Below are 27629 nucleotides of genomic sequence, written 5' to 3'. Positions count from 1 at the left end.
CATGTAGAACGCCTATAGGTTCTGTCTCTCTCTCTCGGATGTAATACTCGTGCTTGTTGGCGGAGATACCGGCATGTGTGCGGATGTGTTTGACAGGGAAAACACTGACTTTTCCTCACACTTGTAGCAGCCTCCTTCATTCAGTAAGTTGGGAGGTTGGTGAAACTTTTATTGAATGAGTATCCCGCCGCTGGCTGGCGCATCTGGATCTGGAGCTGTCAAGTCCAGCGCGAACTTTTAAGCTGGACCTGATCTGACCCTCCTCTGTTTTTTTCCTTTTTCCCCCTTTTCTTTTTTATCCCTAAACTTTGAGGCGGAATATTGGAATTAGTTTGTATCAAACCCTTCTTTCGTAATTTTTTTATAACTTTTTTCTTGTATTTTTTTCTTTTTTTAATTGCAAGGCACAAAAATGGACTCGGTCCTCAGAATAACATGCGTCTTGGTGGTTGTCTTTCTCCTGGATAAAAGGTGAGTTAAATTATAAAGTGGTGTCTAAATTCAAAGAGTAATAAAGTTAATATATGTACTGGTTTTGTGCAGTTAAAGAGAATCTTTGGCTCATAATATTGTTGCTAATTTATCAGTGGGATATTGTGGACATTTTTACCAACTTTAGATGCTTTAGAGTTGTGTTTCATTAATGTAAATACATGTTAAATAACTTACTAAACAGGAGACATGAAGCATCAGTCTACTTTATTTACTTTTATTTGTATAATTATTATTACTTTTACAGTTATATTATCTTACAAATGATCTGCCTCACTTGCCTGCTCATTTCGAGACAAAGTGTAGTTTAAATTTTTTTTTTAAAGTATTTTGTAGAAGACAGTTGTTGAACATGATCAATCCCAAAGTAGGAATCCCAACAGGTAGCAACATAAGCCAAACTGGTGTTACAGCGCAAAGTCACCTAGAAAGTGCAGCAACACTGTGGAAATGAACAACATTTGATGTCACTGCAAACTGTATTTATTGATTGGATTTAAAGCCACAAATTCTATTCAGAGCTTAAAGTGTTTTGTGAAAGTTGAAGTCTGTGTTTTAAAGGCTTGCACTTGCAGAATTTAACACGTGTTGACAAAACTATGTCAAAAAGGAGTATGCAAAGTAGAGCATGCGTGTGTGTGTGTGTGTGTGTGTGTCACTGTACACTCTGCCCCACACCTGGGTATTTGTGTGTGCATGTCGGGATGTGCTTGAGCATGTGCATATGAGGATGTGTGTGTGTGTGTGTGTGTGTGTGTGTGTGTGTGTGTGTGTGTGTGTGTGTGTGTGTGTGTGTGTGTGTGTGTGTGTGTGTGTGTGCCTGGAATTGTGTGTGTGTGTCTCAGTCATACAAACAGTGAGGCGCACAGCCTGTGTTTTACTTGTGATGAGACGGAAAAGAAAAGCCGGACACCTTGCAGCTCTCAAGCCATCATCGGTGCAGCCTGTGATTTCCTTGTTACTGCCGTTGCTGTTTCTCTGTGAAGTAGAAAAGAGCTGAGGCTGCTGTCAACTGAATTACTGGTGTTCATATGATTGATTTGCAACAGAAGCATCAGCCAGTTGAGTACAGAGACACACCTTACAGCTAATAAGAAATTATTTGCTAAAGTATTTCCTTTAGTGATTTTATGAGGCAGTAAGTTTGTTTTCTTTGTGTCTGTATCTGAAAAGTTTACAAAAACAATCATGCCTTGAATGAATGTTCATGCAGAAAATGTTGGTCATGAATCTGAATTATGACTAAAATTAACATGGCATGCAAGTACTTTTCTGCATACATTTAAATCGGCATTTTATTCTCCCACAGGAGCAAGCAGTCCTTTCTTTTTCACTGTCATTATGCATCAACTATCTTATCACTGTAATATATAAATTTACATTCTTAGTTTGATTTTGGCAAAAACTACTCCATACCAGCAGATATAAGAGTGCACTCCCCCCCTCTAACCGCCAGCATCTGGAGAAGTTTTGTTTTGAGTGTTAACCCTCAGTATGTGTATTTTTGAGGTTTTACAGGAATCAACTGTACTGGGGACCATCAACTCAGGGCATCTTTTTGGTACTGAGGGAACTGAGTCCTGTGAAGACACCCAAAAAACAACAACAAAAACCTTACTATTCCTAACAAGGCATTTGTGACTAAAACGGAGGGAAAAGATTTGAGTCGTATGTTTCTCTTGTCTCTAACCTGACCTGTATCCTCCATGCAGGGTAGACTCCAATGAAATCTTGGGCCTGAAGCTCCCCAACATTGACCCGATCCTGAATGCCAACACGGTGTGTCTGACACTGCCAGGTTTGACTCGGCGCCAGCTGGAGGTGTGCATGCGTAACCCAGATGTGACAGCCTCAGCAATCCAAGGAATCCAGATTGCCATCCACGAGTGCCAGCACCAGTTCAGAGGGCACCGCTGGAACTGCTCCAGCCTGGAGACTAGAAACAAAATACCCTACGACAGCATAGTCTTTAAAAGAGGTCAGTTTCATGGCGGTCACTATCTGCAATATGGGCCTGATGTGTGAACTCATTTGAATTCACATTTCAGTTTCTGCTCTTGTAGGCATTTTGCATATGTTCCATGAAAAAGGTGGTGGAAGCAAAGTTGCCAACTTTTAAAAGTTGCGCAATACCCATTATGGAAAATAAACCTGACGCTTAGTCTAAAAGGCTAAATGACTTTAAAAGAGGCGGTTCAGTAGAGGTGAAATGTCACCACAGGCAAAAGTTTTGTCTTCAAACAGACTGTGATTTCCTCCTTAAACACACTTCAATGGACAACCTTGAAAGGATAAGCTTAAGAAGATTATCTGGCACAGAGATACAAAAGGTCCTGAACAAGAGTTAATATAATACAATTCTTTCAAGCAAAACCATACAAAGAGATCATTTTCCCTATAGTTACAATTCATCAGGGCCATCTCACAAGACATGTTCCAAATGGTCAGGTTATCTCTAGTCACCAGCCGACTGATATATACTTTCTAACGATCTTCGCGTAACTTTTCAATAACCCATACAAAAGAGCAGGTAACTTCAAAAGCAGTTAGTCACCTCCAGATTATCAAACCTCATGCAGATCAGTTTTCTCTGATGCTTTGTAGTGCTTGGAGCTTTGCAAGTCAGCCACAAAGGATGAAAGCGGATCTTCAGAGTTTAGAAGCCTTCAGATGGTCTCAACCCAGGTTATTGACTGGAAAAGGCATCAATTTCTTAGTAGCCTGAGCACCTGGATAGATAGAACAACATGCAGTGGGGTTGGTAGTTTGAATCTTGAGTTCAGTTGGCTTTCAGTTTTTCAGGAAATGTGTCAGATCTGTCTTGTGGGGAGTTGCTAGAATTAATTTTGTCCTTATAGGTAGAGTCAGCGATTTTAATCACATGCAGTTTTTGTCAAATTCATTGAGTATCTCCTCACAGTCTCCTAGTCCTGGCTCTGTAAAAAAGAAACAAAGAAAGTGGCTCTGAACAATCCTCACAACACTATTCCACTGCACCTGTGCATGTTCATGCTCTTGCACGGGGGAAAATGGGTGGAACGGGGCCAGCGAGAGGTATGGCACTTCGATCTAAATATTACAGCTTCCTCCAGAATCACAGACTCACCTTTCTGCACAGCACTCATTTAACTTCAGTTTTGTAACCCTCACTGAGAACGACGTCTTATCTCTGCAGTGGGACCTAAAAATCCCCTCCTAACTAACTACAACATACGCTTACACACCTCTGGTCTTACTTTCACTCCTCACTGACTCATTGAAAGGCTGTTTGTCATTATTAGTAGAGGCAGTTGCTGGTTGTCTGGCATCCCTGGTTTGCCCCGGGTGCAGAAACTCAAAACCACTGACATAAACAACCTCTTTAAATTGGATGATTCATCTGTTACATGTTGATACGATCCTCTCTACAGAAGCTAAAAAATGGATACAAGTTAACATTCTGCAGCCGTTATTGCATGCGGCTACCGCAAAAGGGGCAGTTCTTAGAATGAGAAACATTTGCAGAGATGGATTAAATGGAATTGTGGAGATTAGCAGAAGTTTTCAGTGCAACTTCCCATAAAAAATAAATGGCAGTGTCACACAAGGCGTATGCGAACCAAACTGGTATTTTTGTTTTGCAAATCATGTGACTGTAACAAGTTTATCTGTGGTTTTTAAAAGCTTGTGCAGCACAAAATCATTCTAAAAAAACAGATTTAGATGAAATAATCTGTTTTTGGAACTTCGCCTACTCAAATATTCTTGCAGAGCTTTCCCAAATCCCATATCCGACATTCTGAAAAAGTTTCTGCGAAGACTGTCAGGTGCTCTCGATGTTTGTTTTGGTGCCTAATTTTACTGCATCACATGCTGCTTGGATCCTCTCAGGCTTTGCCACGGATCTCTGTGCTGATGGTCTCTGATAACTTTTATGGACTCATCCCCGGTTAGCTGGCATTAAAATCTAGGCTAAAGAGGATGCCAGGCAAGAGATGGATAGACAGAAATAGGAGAATTTGCCCCTCTCTCTCTGCGTCTGTCTTTCTGTCTCCCTCTCTTTCTCTGTCACTGTGTCTGTGTCCTCCCTCGCTGGGCTGCTCCTAATGCTTTTACTTCCCTTGCCAGTGCAAGTGCTTGTGAATTTGCTCTCAGCACTTTCCCAACTCTCGGCGGCAAAAGCATAAACCTGTTTAGTCGGTTTCTGTAACACAAAGTGACAGTTTCCTTTGAATCTTTAATTCATTTTGCCACTTCCTCTGCCATCAGTTCAGCCGGGCGTGCCGCAGCCGGTGAATTATTTGTTAGATTGATTTGTTCCCAGTCTTCTGGGGGACTGCGTTGTGGAGCCTAGCTCAGAGCAGGGCAAGAGCTAAAACAGGCTTTCTATGTACGAGGATGTGCCTAAGTGCCATCCCTCTCTCTCCTCTCCTAACTTGTGTGGGTCAAGGTGGTCGGGTGGAGGAGGGAGGCAGGTCGCGAGTTAGTGACTCAAATTATACATAAAGTCTTTGCAATTTCAGAGTTTACAGGTGTGCATTTCTTTCTGGGATAAAAACAAAATTATAATTGCTCTGAATCAGATGTTAAACATGGAGACAGCTGTTATAAATGATTTTACAATGGCTGCGGATCAAATGACTGCTTCTCCCCAAGGACTGAGTGGAGACCAGAAACAGAGCTGTGAGGACTGTGGATAGTGAACATAAAATTGTCAGGTGGCCAGACACATGACTCCAGATGAGTGTTGCTACATAGCGCTGGTTTGTTCACATGGTCACTTTAGAAGTGACAACATTTCAGCGCTGGCAGAGGTGTAAAATCAAACTTAAGTAAAAATAATTTAGCATTAGCAGCAAAATGAAGTAAGTAAAGTAGTAAAGTAAAAGCGCTGGTTTGGCCACTCTTACTTGTGTATAGTGTGAAATAATTAGATAATTAATATTGAAGTATCAGCGTGTCAGCAGCATGGTGTGCCTGCTACAGGTTGAGCTACTTTCTATGCAGTTTCATATACATGGACAGCAGATGCATCTCAGGGCTCGTTACATGATTAACTGAAGAGAAAAGAAGAATTTTTCACACAAATTTTTTTGCAGTCTTTGGACTTTTTCTTCCAGTCTTTGATTTCCAGTGAGATGTTGGATCATATGAGTGTTTATTGCAAAGACTATGAGGGCTAAATCACTATGTCCTGGAGTTACCCTTTTTTATGAAGCCAGGAAAGTTGGAAACCACTAGTTGTATTTTAAAAGCTTGTATAAAATCTAAGTCTTCAACATAACTAGTAACTAAAGCGGTCAAGTAAAGAAAGTACAAGCAAAAGTACATTATTCCCCTCTGTTGTCCCTCTAGAAAATGGTATAGAATAGAAGTGCTAAAGTCAAAATTGCACAGAACATGACTACATGTACTTAGTTTTTTCCACCACTGATTACTTGTTACCTGTTAGCAGCGTATAGACATGAAAATTAAGCTGCCTCTGGTGAGCTCACTGTTAAATTAGAAGCTGCTACTGTACAGCAACGCCAGTTAACCCAAATTTAGATCAGGAATGATACTGTTTTGCATCAGAAACTCCTTTATTTTGTTGATTTTAAATGGGAGAATTGTGAAAGTGAGTTTTATTAGTTTTGCCATGTTCATAACTAATTGATTATGCTAAAACAGAGCACATCAGTGGCCATATATGACAATAAGGCAGACAATGCAAGTTTTGTAAAGTTTGAATTTTAAGTATGGAGCAACAACTGGCTGTCTCCTGCTGAATGGAGGATTTTTTTTCTCATGTTTTATTAGACTGCCACTGAGTTCACTGTGAAGTATGCAAAAGCAAAGAAGTTCAGTGTTACACCATATCTCACAAAAATAAAATGGCATCAAGTTCATTTGAAATATATAAATAAGGAAGCAACATCAAACAGTGCTAAAAAGAAGTGTTCCAGTTAATAGCTTTTTATTTGACTCCATCAAGCAGCCTGAATCATTTCCCCCCTCAAGTACCGCGCTATAAACCTCTAAGTGGTTTCTTTTCATGTTTCCTTTACAAGTTTCCATTATAATCCTCGCCGTTTTCTAAACCAGTAAATGACTGCCGGTGGAGCGGCTTTGATAGAACCCGAAGGCACCTTCACATACAGTAAGCTGAGATCTAACAACAAACACTGTCGAGGGTATGAGAGCAAGTGAGTCTGTCGCATTTCATTCGTCAATATTCACGGATTCCACAATTGGACATGGATTTTTTTTTTTTTTTGTCGCAGAAATATATCAACCTGGATTGTATGACTGTGTATGTATGTTTATGTTTCCAGTGTGTAAAGGAGAGGTCTACTATAACATTAGTCTTATGAATTACAGATCAGTCATGGTAGAGTTGCACTCATTACATGTGCTGCATGGAAGTTAGAAGATCCATCATGGAGAAAGGGGTGTGTTCAGATGTGAAGGCAAAAGCAGTCCCATGTTATATGCAGAGATTACATGCATGCTGTATTTAACCACGTCCTGAACATGCAGTAGTCCGCCTTAACCAGTTTGAAGTGATTACAAGGCAGAAGCCGCGGTACGTCATAATCAGCCCTTCTTAGCTAAACATGTGTACATTTGGTGGTAACTTTTCATCACAATATATTTAATGACAAATAAATCTGGACAGAAAAACAAGAAAACATAAGTTAGTGACTAAATCTGCCAGTCGGCTCAGAAGAAAAAGGTAGAAACTATTTCTGATGAAAATTTCATTTTTTGTTTTACCTTGTAATCATGTCCATATGTTTTCTTTTTTACATGCTGGAAGACATATCACGTGTAAAATAAGCAGTTAGGACCATGGCTAAGCATTTCCACCTTGAAACAGTGGTGCACCAAAGATTTGCATTTAAACCTCGTAATGTACGTAGAAAACTTAAGGAACCAATTCTGACAACATGCATGTTTGGAACTTCCTTATATTTTTTCTTCTTTAGAATTACAGTCATAATTACTCCAATATTACAAAATCTCTCGTTAAGTCGTAGTTTTACAGCATTTGAGCTATTGAGTCATAGGTGAGCTGCTGTGCTTGAGGTGCTGTGATTAACAAGTTCTAGAGAAAATAATTATGCAGAGCTGCAGTTAAGCCTTTTAAAGATAGGAAGGGATTATTTTTATGGCATAAAAGGCTTCTAAATATGTCACTTTGAATCACAGAGATGAGTTTTTAGGGGTCAAATCAGTGACCATAGAGGTATTTTAACTATGCAGATGAAAGATCCTTGAAAGATGAGCAGAGATCAAAAGGCAGGCAGGTATACAGGGCAAGAAATGCATCTGCTGCTATTCCCTGGCCATGATGTACAGTGGTGCAGAACAATAGTTTGTCTAAACAGCTGAATATCTTGTCTATGAGCAGTAGGACAGACAGAAGGAGACACAGCCCTGTTTAGTCACACTGTGTGAGTCCCCTGTGAGACCTCTGATGGGAGTGGTGGGGGTCTGTTCATGTTCAGCGGGTCCATAGAGACAAAGTACGCAAGTGTTTGGAACACTTAATTGCCATTGTCCCAGATGTTTCCTCTTGTTTTATGAGTGTTCGCCTGTGTGCATATAAACGTGTGAATAAACTGTTCAGTATATTACTTATCTTGTATAAAATAATGAGTGCAAACCAGCAATGAAGTGCGAACTCACACAGCATCTGGACACATGTTGCTATGTGACAAATTAAGAGTTTGTCTTGATTTGAGCTTCAGGGTAAAGGAAACTTCACATCTTTAGGTTGCATCCATAACTTTTACAACTTTAGTGAGCAGAATAAAATAGCCTTGTTGCTATTTATGATGTTGTTTTGTGGAAAAGTAGGAAACATACAGCACTTAAAGAACATACTTTCAAACTGCACCTTTGTCATAGTCACATGAACGTTGATTATTATTATGCAAATTTCATTTTCCTTCCTCCATTTAGCTTTTAATCCACTCAGTTCAGCTGACAGGCTCATGACACATATGCGTTGGCATGTTCTGCCTGGAGGTTACTGAAAATTCTACAGAAACTCAATCTTAGAGTAAAGCATGTAATGCCTGAATAGCGGCTTCTTAAGAGCTCAATGGCTCATTGCCATATACTACCATGGACCTCATATCAGCTTTTCTAGGGCTTGCGTGTGATGTTTGTCATTTTGGATACAGCAGTAAAACATTTTGTCATTTTAGAGAGTGTAAATCCATCTGCCTCTTGGCAACTTAACTGAAAGCATGTCATTCGTTAAACCTTTGAAACTATTATCATCCTTTTAAAAAAAACATTTTCTTGTCTTTCATTTCCACACCCTGACTGTGACACTTCTTATAATCTTGTACTCCCACATTTGCCCATATATCAACATTGCTACACTCTCTATATGCCTGCAGGTTTTAGAGAGAGTGCCTTTGCATATGCCATCGCAGCAGCAGGCGTGGTGCACGCAGTTGCCAACGCCTGCTCCATGGGCAAACTGAAGGCATGCGGCTGTGACGAGAAACGCCGTGGGGACGAGGAGGCCTTTCGCATTAAGCTGCACCGCTTGCAACTAGAGGCCATCCACCGAGGGAAGGGTATGGTGCACGGCGTCATGGAGCACTTCCCCGCCGACCTGCCGGGGCCCCAGGACTCCTGGGAGTGGGGCGGCTGCAGCCCCGATGTGGAATTCGGACAGAAGTTCTCGCAGGACTTCCTGGATGCCCGTGAGACCTACAAAGACATCCACGCTCGCATGAGGCTGCATAATAATAGAGTTGGGAGACAGGTGAGTGCAAAGTGAGAGGATGTGTGTGTTTTTGGTTCCCAGTTGTGCATCACTGCTGAACATTGGCAATAATGTAAGATTCTGATTTAGTTTAACCACAACTTACAGGTTACCCATATCGCACCCCCCAAATCCATATGTTTGAGTGTTTTCTCAGCACATTTTAGGTCCAGGAACCATAGCTGCATCAATACAGTTACAGGGTTTTTCTTTAAATTGAAATGGCAGGCTGTGGATATTACACATCCAGCTCTGTTTGCTTTTTATATGTTTAACCACTCAATGTGTGGCTGCTGTGGAAGCTTTATCATGCAGGGATCGTGTAACGAAAGTGCCTTATAGCTGCATTATGGTGAAATGTTTTCGGAACGTGACCCACCCCTGACTTCAGTTGAGCACGATCAACAATGTAAACAGGAGGCTGCATAGGCATCACATGGTACCTCCAAAAATGACAGCTTTAGAAGAGATATACATTTGTTTCAGTTATGTTATGTTATGCATACGTATACCTATAATGACTAAGAAACATACAATTATGTTAACTTAGCTGTGGTTATTTACTCATTTAACCATTTGACATATGTGCTGTTTTCCTGGAAAGTAATTTTCTTTCAGCTCATGAAGATTTACATAGTAATTAAAACAAACTTATGTTTCTTGTCAGATATTCTCTTTTACTGTTTAAATAAATCATATATTGGGAAGCTAATGTTAATTTTGTAACACAATTCTGTTAACTACACACCTGATGATTAGTGGGTGTAAAGAATTAGTAACAACTAACCATTGTTCACTGTCTCCTGCTGTTAATATACCTATTAGGCCTTCTCTATACAACTTATGATACAATCAGACAGGTGGAGGGTGGGTGGGTCGAGTGCTGCTGGGCCAGTGAAAACATTATAGTGTACAACACAAACCTATCAAACTGGTCAGCTGGGGCCTGTCAGTGTTACACTGTGTGTTTCTGCTGGCTGGCTTGCAAGGACTGTGTGTTTGTGTGTGTTTGGACGGACTTCACTTGCAGTAAGGCTTACCCTACAGTTTGAGTCTTGCAAAATAATAGAAAGGCTCTTGCTTGAAAATAATCAATTCAAGGATTATTAGAACACTACACACTAACTGCAGCAGATAGATTAGAGCATGTTTTAAGTCAAGACGCCAAACTGGAGAAGTTTAAACAATGTTAAGAGGAATTATGCAAGGCGACAGGAGTTGTTTTCACTAAATAGGAATTATTTGAAAAGCTGAGAAACACTGATTGGATCAGCTTTTTAGTAGCTGAGTTGATTATTTTTTCATTTGTACTGGTTTGCATATTATTTCAGTTGTTGAATTTTGTTTGCATAAGTTGCACAACAGATCAGGAGACCAGATTTGACCGTATGAAGATTACGTCTCTGAAAGCAGAATTCCCAAGAAAAGAAGAAACAAAGTTATTGTTTCGCGTCAGTACGAACTTTGGTGCGTAGTCGAGCATCTTGCACGCTCTGTGCTTTATCATCAACTGTTCAGAGGGAGTTTGTCCTTTTACCCTCCCACAGAGCAGAGCAAGAGGAGAGGTATTTGCCAAGGTAGCCACAGTGGGAATTTGCAATATGATTCTTCTCTTATGTCTTAATACACAGCTGCACGCATTATCTTAATGTATACATTATGTCTGGAGTAGGTTTCCACTTAATTCAAAAAATTGTAGCATATAGTGATAATGATGAAAATATCATATTTTTAAACGAACATCATTCAGTAAAATAAGTATATTACAACACTGAATGAAATTGGAATTGAAATTTAGGGCAAAGAAAGCATTACTTAGAATTTTTTAATACTATTTTGGAATTATAACTTGGATAATGAGACTAATAGATAAAACTAACACCAAAATGTACAGGTCCAGTAGCACATTTAGCACTTGCCTAACTGTAGCTGTTACCTTGTTACCTTGTTTAATTGTTTATTTGGGGGAAATCCTGTAATCTCACCAATTTATGAAGATTTTTCATCATTCTCTGACTTAGACAGATGTTTGTTATTTAGATGATACATTTTGTTATAATTCTGGTCATATGCTGGGTATCATCTCAGTTAGTGTCAGATCAGTCAGGATGTTAAAGGGTGTAATGGCCAGAGTGTTTTTGCTGCTGAGGATTAGGCTCTCCCAGTCTTCCTCATGGGCTTTCTGACATTTTCACATTATTTTTTCTGTGAACCCAAGTTCACAAATCATATTTTTGGGATATTCCGTTTGTGTGCTGTTTATGATATTTATGCCAGGGAACACTACACAAATGTTCTTGTGTTTTAGAAACTTGGTATAATTTCAACCATTAGTTAGTTTACTAGCTCCAAAGGTTTTGGCCTCGGGCAATTCAAAAGAAAATGTAAATGACGGTGATAAGGCTTGGCAATGCATAACACTGTGGTGGAACAGTGACAAGAAGCAACCATAAATTGCTCATTGTTCCCAGTTTCCTCCTGAGTAATTTGGGCTTGTATCTTTTCATCAGTTTACTTCTGGTTTCCTTGATTATGCAGACAAAACACAAATGTGGAGCGCGTCAGCCGAACTCAACAACAGCTGGCCTCCGTGTAGTAGCTGCAGCGGTAGAAACAGTCATAGACGCAGAGCTGGTGACATAAATTCCAATCAGTGCGGTGGATGTGGGAGTAAACACAGGTGGGGGCTGACATGACGCGAGTAGTAACCAAATTATTTAGCTAAGGAACAGAAATAAATTGTGTTTTTAGTCCTCCTCTTTTTGTTTGAGTGCAGTAAGTAAAGTTATGAAACTCAATAACATGCAGGGTCACAGTATGCACACAAGTCGGGTTTTTTTTAATCTCTCTGTTGTACCTCTAGAGGCCACAGACTTCACCATGTTTAAAGATTTTTGGGTAGCAGACTGACATACAGCGTCTTACGGCCAACCCATCCCAAGTTCGCCTGTTTTCTCTTTGCCAGTCTATGATTTTGCAGCAGTGTAACTTATTGAAATGCAATTTAACAAGACACTAAGACCTCTTTTCTTGTGAAGAGATGCAGTTGTGAGTTTCTAATTTTGTAAAAATGCAAAATATTTTTAAAGAAATGCATCATAATTTGAAAAAAAACCTATATATGCTATTTGAAGCAATCAACAAGTTTCAGTTTTTCAAGCATATGCAACCTTGCTTTTACAATGACATGTGGAGATGGCATATATCATTGTCACTGACTTTAAATAATACCCTTTTACCACCACACGATGACACAGACAATAATTACCCTATTAGCCTGATCTTCAAGTCCCGCTTTTCTTATACAATAGGCATAACCTAAATTACACTGCGAATGTGATACATGATCTTATTACATAATTACCATAGAAGTGAGTTGGTGAAAGGCTGGCAATGAAAGACATCCCTACTCTTCTTTTGAAAATCTGACAGGATCACTGTGGAGTTGCTGAGAGTGAATGTGTTGCTTCTGTTTTGGCCATGAGTGTCTTTGGCAGCATATCTGCTTTGTGTTTGTTGAGAAAAATAAACTAATTAATAGGATGCGTCATAAATTTGTCAAACTGATATGCAAGACAAGATATGGAAACCACTTTTTCATGTAGAAGTGACTGGAAAAAAACCCCGAAAGAGCAACTTCAATGGGACACTAATATGTTAGAGGAAGCCATCTTTTTGAAGCACAAACACAATGTTGGCAACATTCATAGTGTTATAGAAATTATATAATCTCATAATGTTTTTTGACATTAAAGCAAAGTTTCTCAAATCAGGCCACTTCCAACCTTTGAGAACAGCAGCAGTAGCTCAAAGAAAGAACAAACTAAAACTGGCACAGCTCAGTTTCATTTGAATTTACAGTTTTCATCTTTCCAGAGGCTAAGTATCGGCTCTCAGATTACTCACAATAAATTTTGTTTTCAGTGTGCCAGGCTGAAAACGTTTCGCCAGACCAGCAGAGGCATCCATCAACCTATCGAAAGAAAGTGTGACTCACATTTATCAACTTTATCAATAAGAGTAATCCTCATTTACAGAGAACACTGCGGTTATGACCAACTGGAGCTCTATAAAATCTAGTGTTCCAGAACATTACTTTTGACACAAATCCAATGGACCTCATAGAGACTTTGGTTGGATTCCAACCTAAAGTCTTTTGTTATTGATTTATCTGATAGATAACTCAAAACATCTCCAAAGTTTTAGCTGGAATTGCACATGTGGAGAATCCATATTATGCTGTTGAAATACAATAGCTTAAATCAGTAGAACAGGTGACCTACCGAGAGCTTCTCCAAAGGTACTGACTAGTTACAGGCTTCCCTGGCTGAAGATCACTGCTCAGATGAGTGTAATATACAGTGGCAGTGCCTGGTCAGGGAAGAAAAAGATCAGAGAGAAAGAGAAACCCAAAAAATGGGGAGGTGTTTGATGGGGAAGAAGCACAGAGAGGATGAGGGAGAGACAGAGAGCAAACTTATGAGTCACTGCAGTGCTGTTACTGTAAAATACCACGCATCTGATGACTTCAAGTGCTATAGAAAGGCTCAGCAAAACCCCGTTAAAACCTCGCACCACGCGCGTAAACACACATGCATGTGCACACATGACCCCTATCAAACGGAGCACACTGACAGGTGGGGCCTCACAATAATGCCTACCTACCCTTCCACGGTCTTTCCTCCCACCAGCCCACTGCTACCACCACTTCACCTCCCTCCACCCCCCACCCTGCCCCTCTCCCCTCCTTTCAGAGAAGTAGTCTTTAAGCAGAGGAATGCAGTGGTTTTTTAGCGGGGTGTGCATGTCGCCTCATGCCCACCCCAGGGTTCTCACGACGTCCCGTCTTGTTTTTAGCCCTAATTAGTGGCTGCTGGCAGTTTGGAAACAGATGTTTAAAACCCTGCAAAAGATTTTAGACTTCAAACACCGGGGCGGAAAGTAGAAAGAGATTCGCCCTTCCTTCCCTCCCCTCTTCCCCCTCTCCTGCTCTGCCTCCTCCAACTTCACTCCGGCAGGCTGCAGAAATAATCCCGTACAGTGAGGGCGAACAAGAAACGCATCCACAAGTGATGTCACCATAATATAAACACTATACAAATGTAAAGTCCAAGCTTGGCCTGCTGTGTTTTTTTTTTTACACCAAACAATATAATATACTATATAGTCATTTCAGTAAGATAAAACTATTATTTAAAATAAGATTATTTTTGTTTTTATTCAGAGATTTCCAACATCAACATTTATTTTAATGCAGAGATGCATAATGCTGTGTTGTTATTTTCTAGCAAACCCACAAAAAACGCTACTGTTCAGTAGTCTGCAGTCAAGATTGACTACGTGTTTAAAGCGGCTGCTTGTGACATGGAAACACATCAGCAGGCAGTAAATTTTACTCTTTTTTTCCTTCCCTCCCTGAACATTCTTACCTATCGTTTAAAGAGCAGCACACCTCAAAACAAATGCTTGGCACGCTTTCTTGTGTTCATGTTGCAGAGCTCAGAGCCATGTTGAGGTTCTGTTGAATCCTGTCTGTTCATTAGGCAGGTGGTGACAGTGCTGGCTATGCAACAGTCTGCTGTGTTACTGGCAAGCGTCTTCTAGTAATTGCAATTTACCATCAGGGTCTGACTGCAGGGGAGTAAGGAGAGATGGTGTGCAGCGTCACAGGAAGGAAACGATGCATTTCAACTCCTTTTCTCTCGCAATTTTAAAGTACGTACACTTGGCAGCTCACAGTTAAATACTGGTAAACAACCTTTGAGACATTTGCCTTGACTCTCTCCAAATCAGTGTCAATACTTCTGTTCATGATGAAACTTGCTTTGACTCTTGGTATCCTGACAGCACCTAAGTGGGCTTGCAGGTGCAATAGTGTGTAGCTGGTCACCCTTCAGTGCAAGTTTGGCTTCAAAGTTGCAACCAAATGGCAGTAAAAGCATCATAATCATCTGTAATGTGTTGCATTTCAGGCTATGATGGAATATCCAGGGTACGGTTCCAAGTGGGACTTAAATCATATCCTTTAGATCTCATGGGATTGCTCTAAAGTGGAAAATGCCTGAGTAAATATGGTGCAATATACGGAGCTGTAGTAGACAGTTGGCCTCTACCCACACCTCCTTCACCTGCATTGATAGATCAAGAGTAGGAGGACTGACAGAAATATTTAGTTATGTCATTTTATATAATGGCAAACAAAAGACTTCATGATTAGAGTCAACCTCAGATTGTATCAGGACCAATGGGGGGGGGACAAAAAAAAAATTTGTGAAGTTGCTGGTTTCAAGCAATTAAAGACTTGCTTTGTGTCCATCAAGGGTTAACATTGCTTCACCAGAGCACTGAACACACAGATTTATGTAAGTCATAATGAATTTGAGCAGCACCCCTTCTAGGTTCATCCAAACCAGCAATAATGGGACTCCTAGATCCTTTAATAGCTAATTTAACCCTTGAGCGATAATATACTGCTCTTGAGAGGCCATTGGCATTAATTCATTGACTCAGAACCCACACAAAAAACAAAGTGTGTTTGATTAAAAATAGAAACATTAGTGCAGGGTTAGTCCTGAGCTCCTCAGAGACCTTTTTTTGTCATCGGTGGTGTGCAGAGCATTCCTGAGTCCTGACAGAACAGAGGCAGTGCATTTGATCTGACTGAACACACATCTAACGCGCTCCGATTCATGCAAACACACATGCATGTGCATATGTATGCGCACATTGACTCACACCCACTCGATCCTTACAACTCTCTCTCTCTTTTTTACTCGCTCACACACATGCACATAAGTATACACAGAGGCAAAAGTTTCATAAAGCCCAGCAGGTGGAAGTGCTTATGTTGCTAATAACATTTTATTAGAGTCTCCAAATGAGAGCTGTGGACATTGTGTGCAATTAACAGTGAGGAAATACTATACACACAGACAGAAACACACACGTTCTAATGTAGTGTAGCTCTCACTTGTATACCGTAGATATGCATTTGCTCAGTAATTGCATGTCATTGTGTTTGCATGTGTGCGTGTGTATTTGTCTGTGTACGCTTAACTGTTCTTTTGAAGCAAGGCGTTTGATTTGTTTAAAGTGATGTCTGGGTTTAATGTGTTGCTGTGGGATTTGTTTGTGTGCTTTGATATCGCCTCGGCTTTCTGCTCGGCTTTAAACGTCCTTTAGTAGATTCCCTTTGAACTGACATACACAAGGCAGCATGCAGACTAGTCTGCAGTTTATCTGCGAGAAGGGTCGATCGTGGGACACGTTAGACCATAGATTAGGATTTTCCCAAATGCGGTTAGTGGTGATGACACAGGGATTGGGCAATTATTAAACTCAAAGCGCCCAACAAAACAGGGAATAAGGCATTGGTTTTACCGGTGCAGTGTAGCTGGCTATGACTGGCAATGAAGTCGCTGATTTAATATACTTCCACATGGTGAATTACTTGCAAACTGCATATGTTGCAGAAAGTGTTGTTTCATATTACCATTGCCTGACATTGAGAGAAAATAAATGAAATTATTAGTTTTTTTAAAATGTAAAAAATCATAGTCACTATGTTTTTCCCACCAAAGGGAAGACATTGCAAGCACAGACAAATGGTAATTTCCATCAGATGCTTTTGTTGTTGTCTGTGTCATGCTACAGGACTTTCACCACATCAACTGCTTTATTACCACTGAGTCAATACTGACTGAGCCAAATCTTGATATTCAGTGAGGATGACAAAATAGGTTTAACATTAGGCTCAAAGGAGTGTGGTAACATTTCACCTTTGGCACACTGCAGCAGTGGATCACAGTATGTGTTATGACAGGGCTGCAACAGGCAAGCGCATGCAGGAATTGAAAAAAATAAAAAAAACTGCCCTATTAACTTTGTATGAAAAAAATCACTGTAATTATTGACTATTGTTGCACAGACACGGAAAAATGCAAGACCAGAATGGACTCTTCGGTTTATTGTAAGTCAAAGTAAGTAAAGATCTGTGTTAGAGATGTAGTTGTCCTGATTTTCTGGTTAAATTCACGGTCCTCGTCACGTCACCCCCATCTCTTTGTGTCGTCTCGTTTCCTTCAGTTCTGTCTACTCTCCAGTCAAGGCAGAAACAAAATTACGCTTTTACCTTATTTTTTTTACGTAATTAATGTGCTCTGACCCATACTCAAAATCATGCTGTGGTAACAAGGCTCTGATCTTTAGTTTACTTGATCCACTCCTACTCATTGCACAGTAGTCTGCTTGTACTTTTCCCTGGTCTACTGTATTATGTAGCCTGCAGTCTTAGTCTGCCACCAACATGTCGTATTTGATCTCTGTCTGGGGTTGTTTTATAGATGCCTCTGTCTACTCTCCGAGCCAATTAAAACTTGCCAGATGTTTGTTTCTAACTATGGTCCACCATTGACTTTAAAGCAATTACATCTCTGTAGCGTAAGCGCAGTGTAAGTGGCAAAGTGTACGTCATGAAATAGCATATATTAACACGTTTCCATCCTTATTCCAATAAGGCATGCTTTGCCTTGTTAATATTTAATGCAGATAATTTTACTCTTCTGTCTGCACAACAAAGACTTGAAACTCGAGAATGCAATGAGATATTACGGCCAATTGTTCTCTTTCAAAATCGTCAGCTGTTTTCCTCAGCTAACACAGTGACCTATTTTACTCATCCCTTGGCTCTAGTGTGGTTTAAGTTGTGTAAGATCAACAATATTTGTATATATCCCATTACACATTGCCAAGACAATCAGAGATAACAGATTAGATAGGATTGCAATCTAATCTTTATGGCTAATGATAGCAGGATGATGACCGAACCTAGATAGAGCATCAGCTGGATGGACAGTCGATTTATGATAACCTCACACACACCGGCACACACATAAGCAGCCTTTGTGTATCTAACAGTGTTGGGGCAGCAAAGAGATAATCCAAAGATCATCTCCTCCTCCTGTCAAGCCCTTTTCCTCTCCCCTCCCCTCACTTTTGAATTTACTGTACGCCCCCTCCTTCGATCCACCATGCTGAGCCTCCTCCACCAGCACGCAATGTCCTCAGGGCTAAATTTCATCCTCTTTAGCAGCGTAACAACAAATCATTGCATCAGTTATCTTCCTGTTTTCATTCTAAGTGACTATATCGTAAACACAGAGACACACACACACACAGAGCAGTTTTTTTTTCTTTTCTGTGTTGCCTTGCTCTCTCTCTTCTCTCTGCTTTGCTGTGTACAGCCGTAGCCCCAGGTACACAAGAGGAGGAACAGAAGAGACCAGAAAACCACAACCTTTCATCTGATCATCAATCAGCCAATCTAATTCTTTGAGTGACTCCAAATCTGGGAAAATACAGTTGAAATGTTTTGAAGGGAGACTGGAAGTGCTTGTTGGTTTGTTGGTTTCAGACCGTCATCGTCTAAAAACAGGACAAATCAACAAGTGTTTGAGCTCAGCTTCTCATTGTTCCAGTGCTTCCAACAATCCTGGAAAAAAATAATACCTCTTAGGGAACCACCTTAAATAAACAAAGAAGAAAGGCTAAAAAAAAACCATTAAATGCAATGCCACACATTTGAAAATGTAATGCTGCATTTCATAATGCTAGGTAAAAAAATTGGGCGCTCTTTTGCCTTTGTCTTTACTTGTACAAAATGTTCTTAACTAATGCTCTTTTGTCAGATGAATCAGCACACCACATGTCACACACTGACAGACCACTTCTAATATAGCAAGAGCAGACAGCTTCCTATTTCCTATTACCTGTTAAGGGTCTGAACTCTACCTGTTTGCCTTTCATCTGCACGCCAAAAGAATATTTGACATTTCCACACACAGAAAGCACATTTCACCCGCAGTTATTTTCTTTTGTTGAGGTTTTACAAGCTTGCAAACTTTTTTTTTTCAAGCCCCGCCCAGTCAGAGCACAGGGTGTGCAATGTGCCTCATGTGTTTAATGAATAAACAGACCCTAAAAAAGGAGTCCTTTGATGGTGTTGAATCTTAAATGAAGGGCTATTTCGCTGTAAATCCAAACAATTGTTGCAAGTCACCATTCTTTCAAAGTTTCAGCTGAGTAGAAAAAAATCTATCAACCTAAATTGTTGTGTCTGACAGAATAAATCACATTTAAATGATGCATCATTGTTGTTTTCTACAGACACATATTTCATACAAAACCAGTGGCTTTCTCTGTACTTACCGCTCATTATTTTTTTGGCATTTTTGAAACAAACATTCACAAGCTTGTAACATCTGGCTGCCTAGACACAGTTGAGTGTACGGCCCTTTTCAGACATGAGATATGTAACTTTACTGGATTCATTGAGCCGCTAAAGAGACAAAAGCCTTCTGTCTTATGTTACCTATATGTTTATTTTCTTTATGGCTTTATTCAGAAATACCCACAACTGACAGACAGCCAGGTTGAAGGAGCTATTATTAATCAGAAGACTAAACTTTAACTAATAGTCACTTCATCAAACTCTCCAAATACCTGGCATTTACTATTTGATAGCCGCCCCATAGTGTAGCAATTAGGCTACGCAAAGTTGATAAAACTCACTTGGGCTACTTTTTACATGTTCGTTTGGAAACAGTTCGGTCTAGTGCCATCTTGAAATGGAAAAATGACCATGGTCCTCATTCAGTCATGAAGCTAACATGTTCAGTTGCTGCCAGATCATTTCAAAGAACTGCATGTCTGAAACTGTTCAGTGAAGGTTCAGTTCCATTCTGTTTCTGGATGTATTAAAGAAAACTGAATACTATTTTAAAAGAATAATTCCTCTGAAAACTGCAAATTTGAATGTGGATTAGCATCCTTCTCCACTTGAGGAGGCTGAAAGCACATTTTCTGTTGGATATTCTAGACTTTTTAAAAAATGTTATTAGACTCAAGGCACAAAGAGTAATTTGAGCATTTGTGATGTTCAGATTATTTACAGTTTTACAGCTGCTCCCTTTCCAGGGTTAGTGAACAGGAAATATACTCTCTGGTCAATGGCATCATGTTTTGGACATCCAAGTTGTAGTAACATGGTTTGGCCACTATGCCAATTCACAGACAGGCTATGCAACTCATGTGCAATGATTGTGAAGACACCATAGTCTTAGGCTGAATCCAAATCTCTGGACTTCACAGCACTTGCCAACTCGCGGACTTTACGGGCGCGTTCACGGGAAGTCCGGGAGTGCTGAGGGCTGTCCAAATACACAATTCATCCAGTCCACAAGGGGCCTCAAGCGGACTTTCTGCAGACTTCCAGAGAGTCTGCTTGGAGTGCAGACTTCTGCAGACTTCACCAGTTTGATTACCCACAATTCATTGCAATACGGACGTGACGTTTAAATTTTTCGATTTTTTTATTGCGTCTGGCCTATAAAAGCTGTGCAGTCTGAAGCCGAAATCATGAGCTGAGAAAAATAATGGCGGAAAAAGGACGAAAGCAAGTCCTCCAATGTAAGTAATACCCAAATTAATTAATATTATAGCGTATACATGATAGTTTTTCAAACAGTGTCACGGAAACGACTGAAACGGACTCCAAGTCTGTCTATTAGCTCCATTCATAATGCTGTAGACTCCCGCTCTTGCAGACTTTACGTGATGACGGTAAAGACGTCACATTACGTATGACTGAAGTCCGCGAGGGCTCAGTCTGCAAGTCCAGAGGGTGGAGATATGGATGCAGCCTTAGTGAGAACATTTCCATATGTTGTGTCTGCATCAGGAAGATATTTTCTCTTATGTAAGCTACTTCATTCTGGCACATCTAAAAACTTTATAAACAAGTTGTTGTCGATCGTAATCCCCAAGAACAATTTCTAATTTCCCCCCTGCAACTGTATATCTAATTGTAATTAGAAATAACACTCTCCAGCTGTTTTTGTTGCTCTGCTGTTCTTTGAAATCCCTGAGCTTGCTGTGAATGTACCATCAAACAGTAGCAATGTGGATGCAATTATGACTCCTGGGTCAGTTTGTCTCTTTAAGGTTTAAGTGGGTTGGAGCGTTTCATGATTACAGACTTTGCTGTGTGTTTAAGGCCAGCACGTTTGTGATTCTGGGGTTGCCGCTGCCCCTATGTAAAAACTGAACCAGAAGCTGCAATCTGAACTCAGTGCAAGTGCTGTTGGAGCTATTATAGTGTTGTTTACTATAAAATCTTACGGGCCCTGGTATCTCCTCACCGCTGATCACAGCTTCTTAAAACTTTCTTTTCAACACTCTCAATAACAGTGGAACTATGTTTATCCAAAAAAGAACACTTCGAAGTCACTTTCTATTATCCTTGCATGAGCAAAACATGCAATGATGCAAAGACTGAAAATATTTTGCATTCTTTTGCATAATTGTTATAATACACCATCGAATGCTTTCTAAGCTGGAGCATCAGTGACTCGAACATTTCATTTTCTCAAATGCTCTGCAATACTGGCAGGTTTGGTGACTGATGGGGAGATAAACACGTGTCCAAACATCAAAATATATTTACTGTGGACTGTACAAATTAGTAAGAACACATAAGTCACATATTCACCTCCATGGACATGATATTTCTTGAACTTTTGGAGCTTTAGCAGGATGGACCATCATTCTTGTTCCATTGGTTGTGTGACAGTAACTAGATTTAAGAAAGAAAAAAATAAAATAAAATATATATATATATATATATATATATATATACACACACACATATATATATTAATTTATTTTGACAGTGTGACTGATCACTCCAACTGTGCCTCTGTGGCAAACAGGGCTGTTTTCTTTCACTGTGCGTTTCACATGTTCATTCTGGACAGATGAGTCAAGTGTCACTCCTTTCCTCTGTATTGTTTGCTCAGCTGGTAAACTCAGACAGCACAGCATCAAATGTTGTGCCGCACACACAACAAGCCCCTTTGCGGTATGTAACAGCTTGTTCTTGAGAAAGGTAAAAAAATAAAAAAATTAAAAGCCAGGAAATCAGGTTTTTGGCATCGGTTCTACTTGGCCAGATTTGGAATAGCGGTAAATGGGATTGTCATACTCAGTAGATACAAGAAAGATCTTTCCCCGCTCTCATGTTTTGTTTATTTTTGCTTCTGTGCTTCTGTTCCTAGTTTTGCTTCTCTTGAAAAACCCTTCCAGTGAATAGCAAGGTGTCCAAAAGTGTGGTTTTTTTGAGCAGTTAGAAGACATATCATGAATGAAATAAGCAGACAGCACCATGGCTGAGCATTTCCATTTTGGAAATGCAGTGTACTGCTGACAATCTCAAAAACACTTTCCATATACATAAGAAACATAAGAAACCAATCCTGTCTGCTTGCAGGGTGGGTATCATTTTTCTCCTTCAGAATTGGTTTCCAGCTGAAGCATATGTAGCTGAATTACTCCAGTGACTATGTATAGTTGTGCAGCACAGAGCAATTTAACAGTGTTTCAGCAGAGTTCTAAGTGGAGCTGGTATGCTCGAGCTGCTATGAGTGAGGAGGGATGTGCTGAGAGCGGGAAGTACTATGCAGATTGTGCCCTACAGGAAGCAAGAGTGTAGAACTAAACCTTGGCCATTCTGAGGTAAGAAGAGAATATGATAATCGAGCAAAAGCTTGTACAAGTGTCAATGTGCTACGGAGAGGTGAGTTTTTCCGGAGTTGAATCAATATTCAGAGAGGGACTTTAATAGCCTAGCCACGCTAGACCCAGCTCTTAAGACACAAGGGTCTAGGAACGCTCGACAGGGAGGGAGGCGGGCTAAAAGGTTGTCTTTCAAATCACTCTGCAGCAGTTGGGTAGGTATACAACCAATCAGCACAACGAATAGGCTGACGTAGTTCCTAGAGCGCCGGATTGTGGCTAAGTCCCGTTAGCTTCCCAACCAGCGGAGCCAACTGGTATATTAAGAATTTGCCGTATCTCGTCGGCATAAGTCCAAATACGTCTTTCTTTGTTTATCTTTCAAGTTGAATTTTAGCTTCAAATCTTTAAGGGCTGTGGCCAAAGCCGAGTCCAAAGATAACTGTTTACTGTGCGCTGGTTGTTTCTGTCAGAATCGTTGCGCCTCTGTTGTCACTTAGTTACGCCCGCCTTCTGACTCTACACTTCATGGTGATTCGTCCGGCCAGTTTTAGGAGCATCCAACCTCAAGCCTTATGGAGGGTAACTAGACCCACCCTGGCAGAGAATTAAATTTGTTGCCGTGGGTTGTCTAGCGCGGCTAGGCTAGGACTTTAATGGATGTGCTGCTAATTAATAACAGAGAGGTTTTAAACTGTCTAATTTTAAAACAGGGAATAGATTCTACTACTTTGGAGAGATTCTCACAAGAGAATTTCAGCACATATATCACCACGTGCATGTGTGCACATAAAAACACACTAAAAACAACTTCCTCGGTCATACCTGTATGTCTGCCAGTTTAGTCTTGCCGTGTATGAGGCGATAAAGTATGTGGATTAGGCTCATATTTTGCGTGTGTGATGATAATTACCCTTATCGCTAGCATGTGTGTTGAATTTCTTTAATTGTGCGAGTGTCCACCCTGTGTGTGTGAATGTGTGTGTGTGTGTGTGTGTGTGTACTGATAGGGGCGGCAGCAGTAGCATCTGTCAGTACTCTGGGTGGCCTGTTGTTCCTGTTGGTAATTGGATCTTAAAGTTTAGTGCTAGTGATGACTGATAAACACACACACACACACACACACATACACACATACACGCACACAGCATTGAGATGGACAGGGTTCCTGCTGTGTCGGATGTATCTGTGTTTTTATGTATGTGTGCCAATGAAAGGGATGGGTAGGTCCTGCAGGGTTGGTCATGCTCCAATAGGATGCTTTGTGTTGCTGCTTGTTTATGCGTGCAGAAGAACTGTAGACACACAAAAAACATTCTTGAAGACATTTTATGAGTCAAAATGTGAGCTGAGGAGTACTTTCATACATTGTATTTATGCCTACAGCAGCCCTGCCTGTTGATATCCATGTGGCTCCACTGGCCAGCATTAAACCATTACAGTGAAAATATGTAAATACTGTAATGCTCTGATGCCTGATGTGCCGCTACATGTGGGTCATGCTTGGAGTCATTACTTCATGCCAAAAGATGAATAATGACACTGCTATCTGTTTGGGTAATGCCTGCATCCATCTGTGTTATTCGATATCAGCATGTTTAATAACACACTCAGAGTCAGACCACCTGGCTTTTTCAGCACGGAACCAATATTTCTTCAGGGCTTTATATGTCATTCGGTATACGGTGGATCAGTGGCTTGCTTAGAAGAACAAATGAAAAAAAACACTGAAGTAAAGCCAGTATGAAATATGACATCCGGTCTTCAATGTTCTGTACCTGTATATATTAAACTTCAAATGCAACCGGTAATCAAGACAGCCATTAATCTTTCTCGTTTTCTTTTTTCTCCCCTCGCCTCTGCTCACCCCCTCGCCTCTGCTCATTTCCTCACTCCATCCCACTCTCTCTTTTTGTCTGTCTGGTCTGGTGTTTTCCGCAGGTGGTGCTCGACCACATGAGAAGGAAATGCAAGTGCCACGGGACGTCGGGGAGCTGCCAGCTGAAGACCTGCTGGCAGGTCACTCCAGAGTTCCGGGTGGTGGGCTCAATCCTCAAAGAGCGCTTCCACATCGCCACGCTTATCAAGGCTCACAACCGGAACACGGGACAGCTGGACCACTCCCACCACAACCATCACAACCACCACAACCACCACAACCATCACCACCATCACCATCATCAGCACAACCACCACCATAACCACCACCACACGCATCGGCGGCGGCCCAGCATCAACGAACTGGTCTATTTTGAAAAGTCGCCGGATTTTTGCGAGAGGGACCTGGGGTCGGACTCGGCGGGCACGCAGGGCCGGATCTGCAACAAGACCAGCCCTGGCATGGACAACTGTGAGAGTCTGTGCTGCGGGAGGGGCCACAACATTCTGCAGCAGACGCGAAGCGAACGTTGCAACTGCAAGTTTCACTGGTGCTGCTATGTGGTTTGCGAAGAGTGCAGGATAACAGAGTGGGTCAGTGTCTGTAAATGAAGAAACACACAACAAAAGACTAAATAAAGACGTCAAGGAAAAGAGAGACATTTTAAAATCCAGACTATTATTCTTTTTTGCGGTGGACTGCAGTTTTTCTTTGCAGAAAAAGCGAGCAAGGACAGAGTGTGAAGCAGTTGAGCCAGCAGAAAGATAGGTGTGCATGTTGGTAAAGAGTGTGCACATGCAGCATATTTTGTAAAAGCTGGCACAACTCAGAAAGCTTGGACGTGTACTGCTTTCCCCTTGAGACCACGGAACATAGTTATATCAGATAAATATCTGAAAAAAAAATCTGTTGACTGACATACAGCTGCATGAGATTCAAATGATCAAAAAAGGAACTTTATAGTAAGCAGTAGATTGCAAGCAGAAAGAAAATAAAATTGCTTCTTAGCAACAGCAACATTGTAAGATCTGCATGAAACTTAAAAATCTGTTTTATTTCTCAAACAGATCACACACTAAACAGTAGTTCCTCAGGCACCAATCCCACAGCTTACAGTACAGCAAAAACCTAGTCACGAAATACAGCATTTGCCATGTTTCCTTATCTACTACATACAGAGACAAATGCAGATGATGTTCACATGCCAGGACTCATAGTGCACAGGATTTGACACAGCACAAGCTATCTGGAGCACTTAAGGATTCTGTGCCTTGTTCAAGGGCATTTTGGAATTTTTTTAATATTTATTTATAGCAGCTATCATGGTGCACGTAGAATACATCAGGTGATTGTCTGGCTCAGCTGGTACATGTACCAGTCAGTATAACTGTGCTGTATACATTATGTATAAACCTGCTAACAGTGGTAATAAATACAGTCACACATTTAGGTAAACAGAAGGCTGAGTGTGGAGACTAAAATAGGTCCTAGAACAGGGCAAACTACATGGACAATTTAAATTACAAGGTTGCATTAACGGTCCAAAGTTGGCCACTGTGGAAAGATTACAACAATGATAAATCTGAAGTCAATCAAAAGACTGATCTCAAATAGTTTTGTGCTGCTTCCGTGGATTCCTCATATCAGACCCTCGCTCGTAAAAGCACTTCCTTTCCTCTAAGGGAGGGTGTTGAGAAAAATTCAGGCAGATTAAGGAGCTCCTCGTCTGCACACGATAAGATTAACATTGTGGACCTGTTTGAAAAGCACAGTTTGAAAACCTTTAAAACACAAGCTTGTGCTCGTGTTTTCAGACTAAACACAGTACAGATATATGGTCCTGAATTATCCAAAATGTGCCATGTGTGGTCTGTTTGGTGTGTGGTATGAAATACAAGAGGAGTGCCTGAGTGCACAGTAAACCTTCATTTAACCAGTACAGTTTTCATCGTTAACGTAATCTGAACACCAATGTAAATAAAAATGAATAATGCTGCACCAATGCCATCAATAATTTGAAAGTGCCTCAGGAAACTGAGTGCACATGAACAGACTCCAGTTCCTCACTCTATAAACATCCTAAACTGTCATCAATCAAAGTGTTTCCTGTTTTGTGATGCAATGTACTGTGTGCAACACTGTAAGCTTCTAGGAATATATCACACCTTCTTCACACTTCTTTGACGTGTACAACGAGGATGTCAACTTCAAAGTATATAAGTAAGAACATTGATATGGATTTCTGCCTATGCACATTTATAAGATCATATTTGGTCTCAAGAGACTTGTATGAGTTAGGCTCCTTATCAGACAGTGTAATTTATTTCAAGCAAATATGTTTCTGTGTCGAAAGCACAGAGCAGATTCTTTGGACTCTGATAAGTAGTTTGCACATACAGAACTGTGTCCAGGAAAACTCTGGGAAGATATCAGCAATATGGATTTTTTTCATGTCATAAATGTAATGTATGTATGTATTTGTATGTTTTAATATGGTTATTATCTAAGTTATTTTATTTTTGTTGATAACTTAATATTTGTAAGACAATAAAGACAGACCATAATAATGAAAAGGTCTTTAATGTGATGAATAATAAAATACATGACAATAGTGAACTTGGTGAAAGAAACATTTTATGTGTATATTTTCACAAGCCAACTGCTGTCAGCATGCTAATGATGATGATGTTACTCTGCTACAATACATCACTGGTTAGAGGTTGCTAGCTTTCCACTCTAGAAAAACAAATATTCCAGTTTCCTGAACTATTTTTACTGTTTAGCCTGCAGTTTCACCATCTTCGATGACACATGTAGTGGCCATGAAATCAACATAAATTACTGTAAAAACATTTTTAACGTCTTGTATCAATAGGTAAAGTATCTAACTCAGTAATCCTTCCAGCATCATGTTTAATTTAAAACATATTTTTTTGTTGCAAG

The 27629-nt window shown here is 40.4% G+C and overlaps 1 protein-coding gene across 1 annotated transcript; it reads left to right on the top strand.

Annotated features, from left to right (window-relative positions):
• On the top strand, nt 1-27288 carry wnt10a (wingless-type MMTV integration site family, member 10a). The gene is made up of 4 exons (XM_022220170.2): nt 1-471; nt 2205-2470; nt 8865-9238; nt 24749-27288. Exons 1-4 carry the CDS (start codon nt 413-415, stop codon nt 25295-25297), a joined length of 1248 nt encoding a protein of 415 aa, XP_022075862.1. The 5' UTR covers nt 1-412; the 3' UTR covers nt 25298-27288.
• Nucleotides 27289-27629: the final 341 nt, after the last annotated feature.

The sequence above is a fragment of the Acanthochromis polyacanthus genome, chromosome 14, assembly GCF_021347895.1.
Source record: "Acanthochromis polyacanthus isolate Apoly-LR-REF ecotype Palm Island chromosome 14, KAUST_Apoly_ChrSc, whole genome shotgun sequence".
Taxonomy (NCBI): domain Eukaryota; kingdom Metazoa; phylum Chordata; class Actinopteri; family Pomacentridae; genus Acanthochromis; species Acanthochromis polyacanthus.
The sequence above is the reverse complement of the archived record's forward strand: the minus strand, read 5'-3'. Positions and strand labels throughout refer to the sequence as shown.

Excerpts from the sequence above, each read along its gene's own strand:
- wnt10a (XM_022220170.2), top strand. The coding sequence starts at position 413 with ATGGACTCGGTCCTCAGAATAACATGCGTCTTGGTGGTTGTCTTTCTC. Across the intron at positions 2,471-8,864 it reads CAGCATAGTCTTTAAAAGAG|GTTTTAGAGAGAGTGCCTTT; the intron begins GTCAGTTTCATG and ends ATATGCCTGCAG. Across the intron at positions 9,239-24,748 it reads ATAATAGAGTTGGGAGACAG|GTGGTGCTCGACCACATGAG; the intron begins GTGAGTGCAAAG and ends TGTTTTCCGCAG.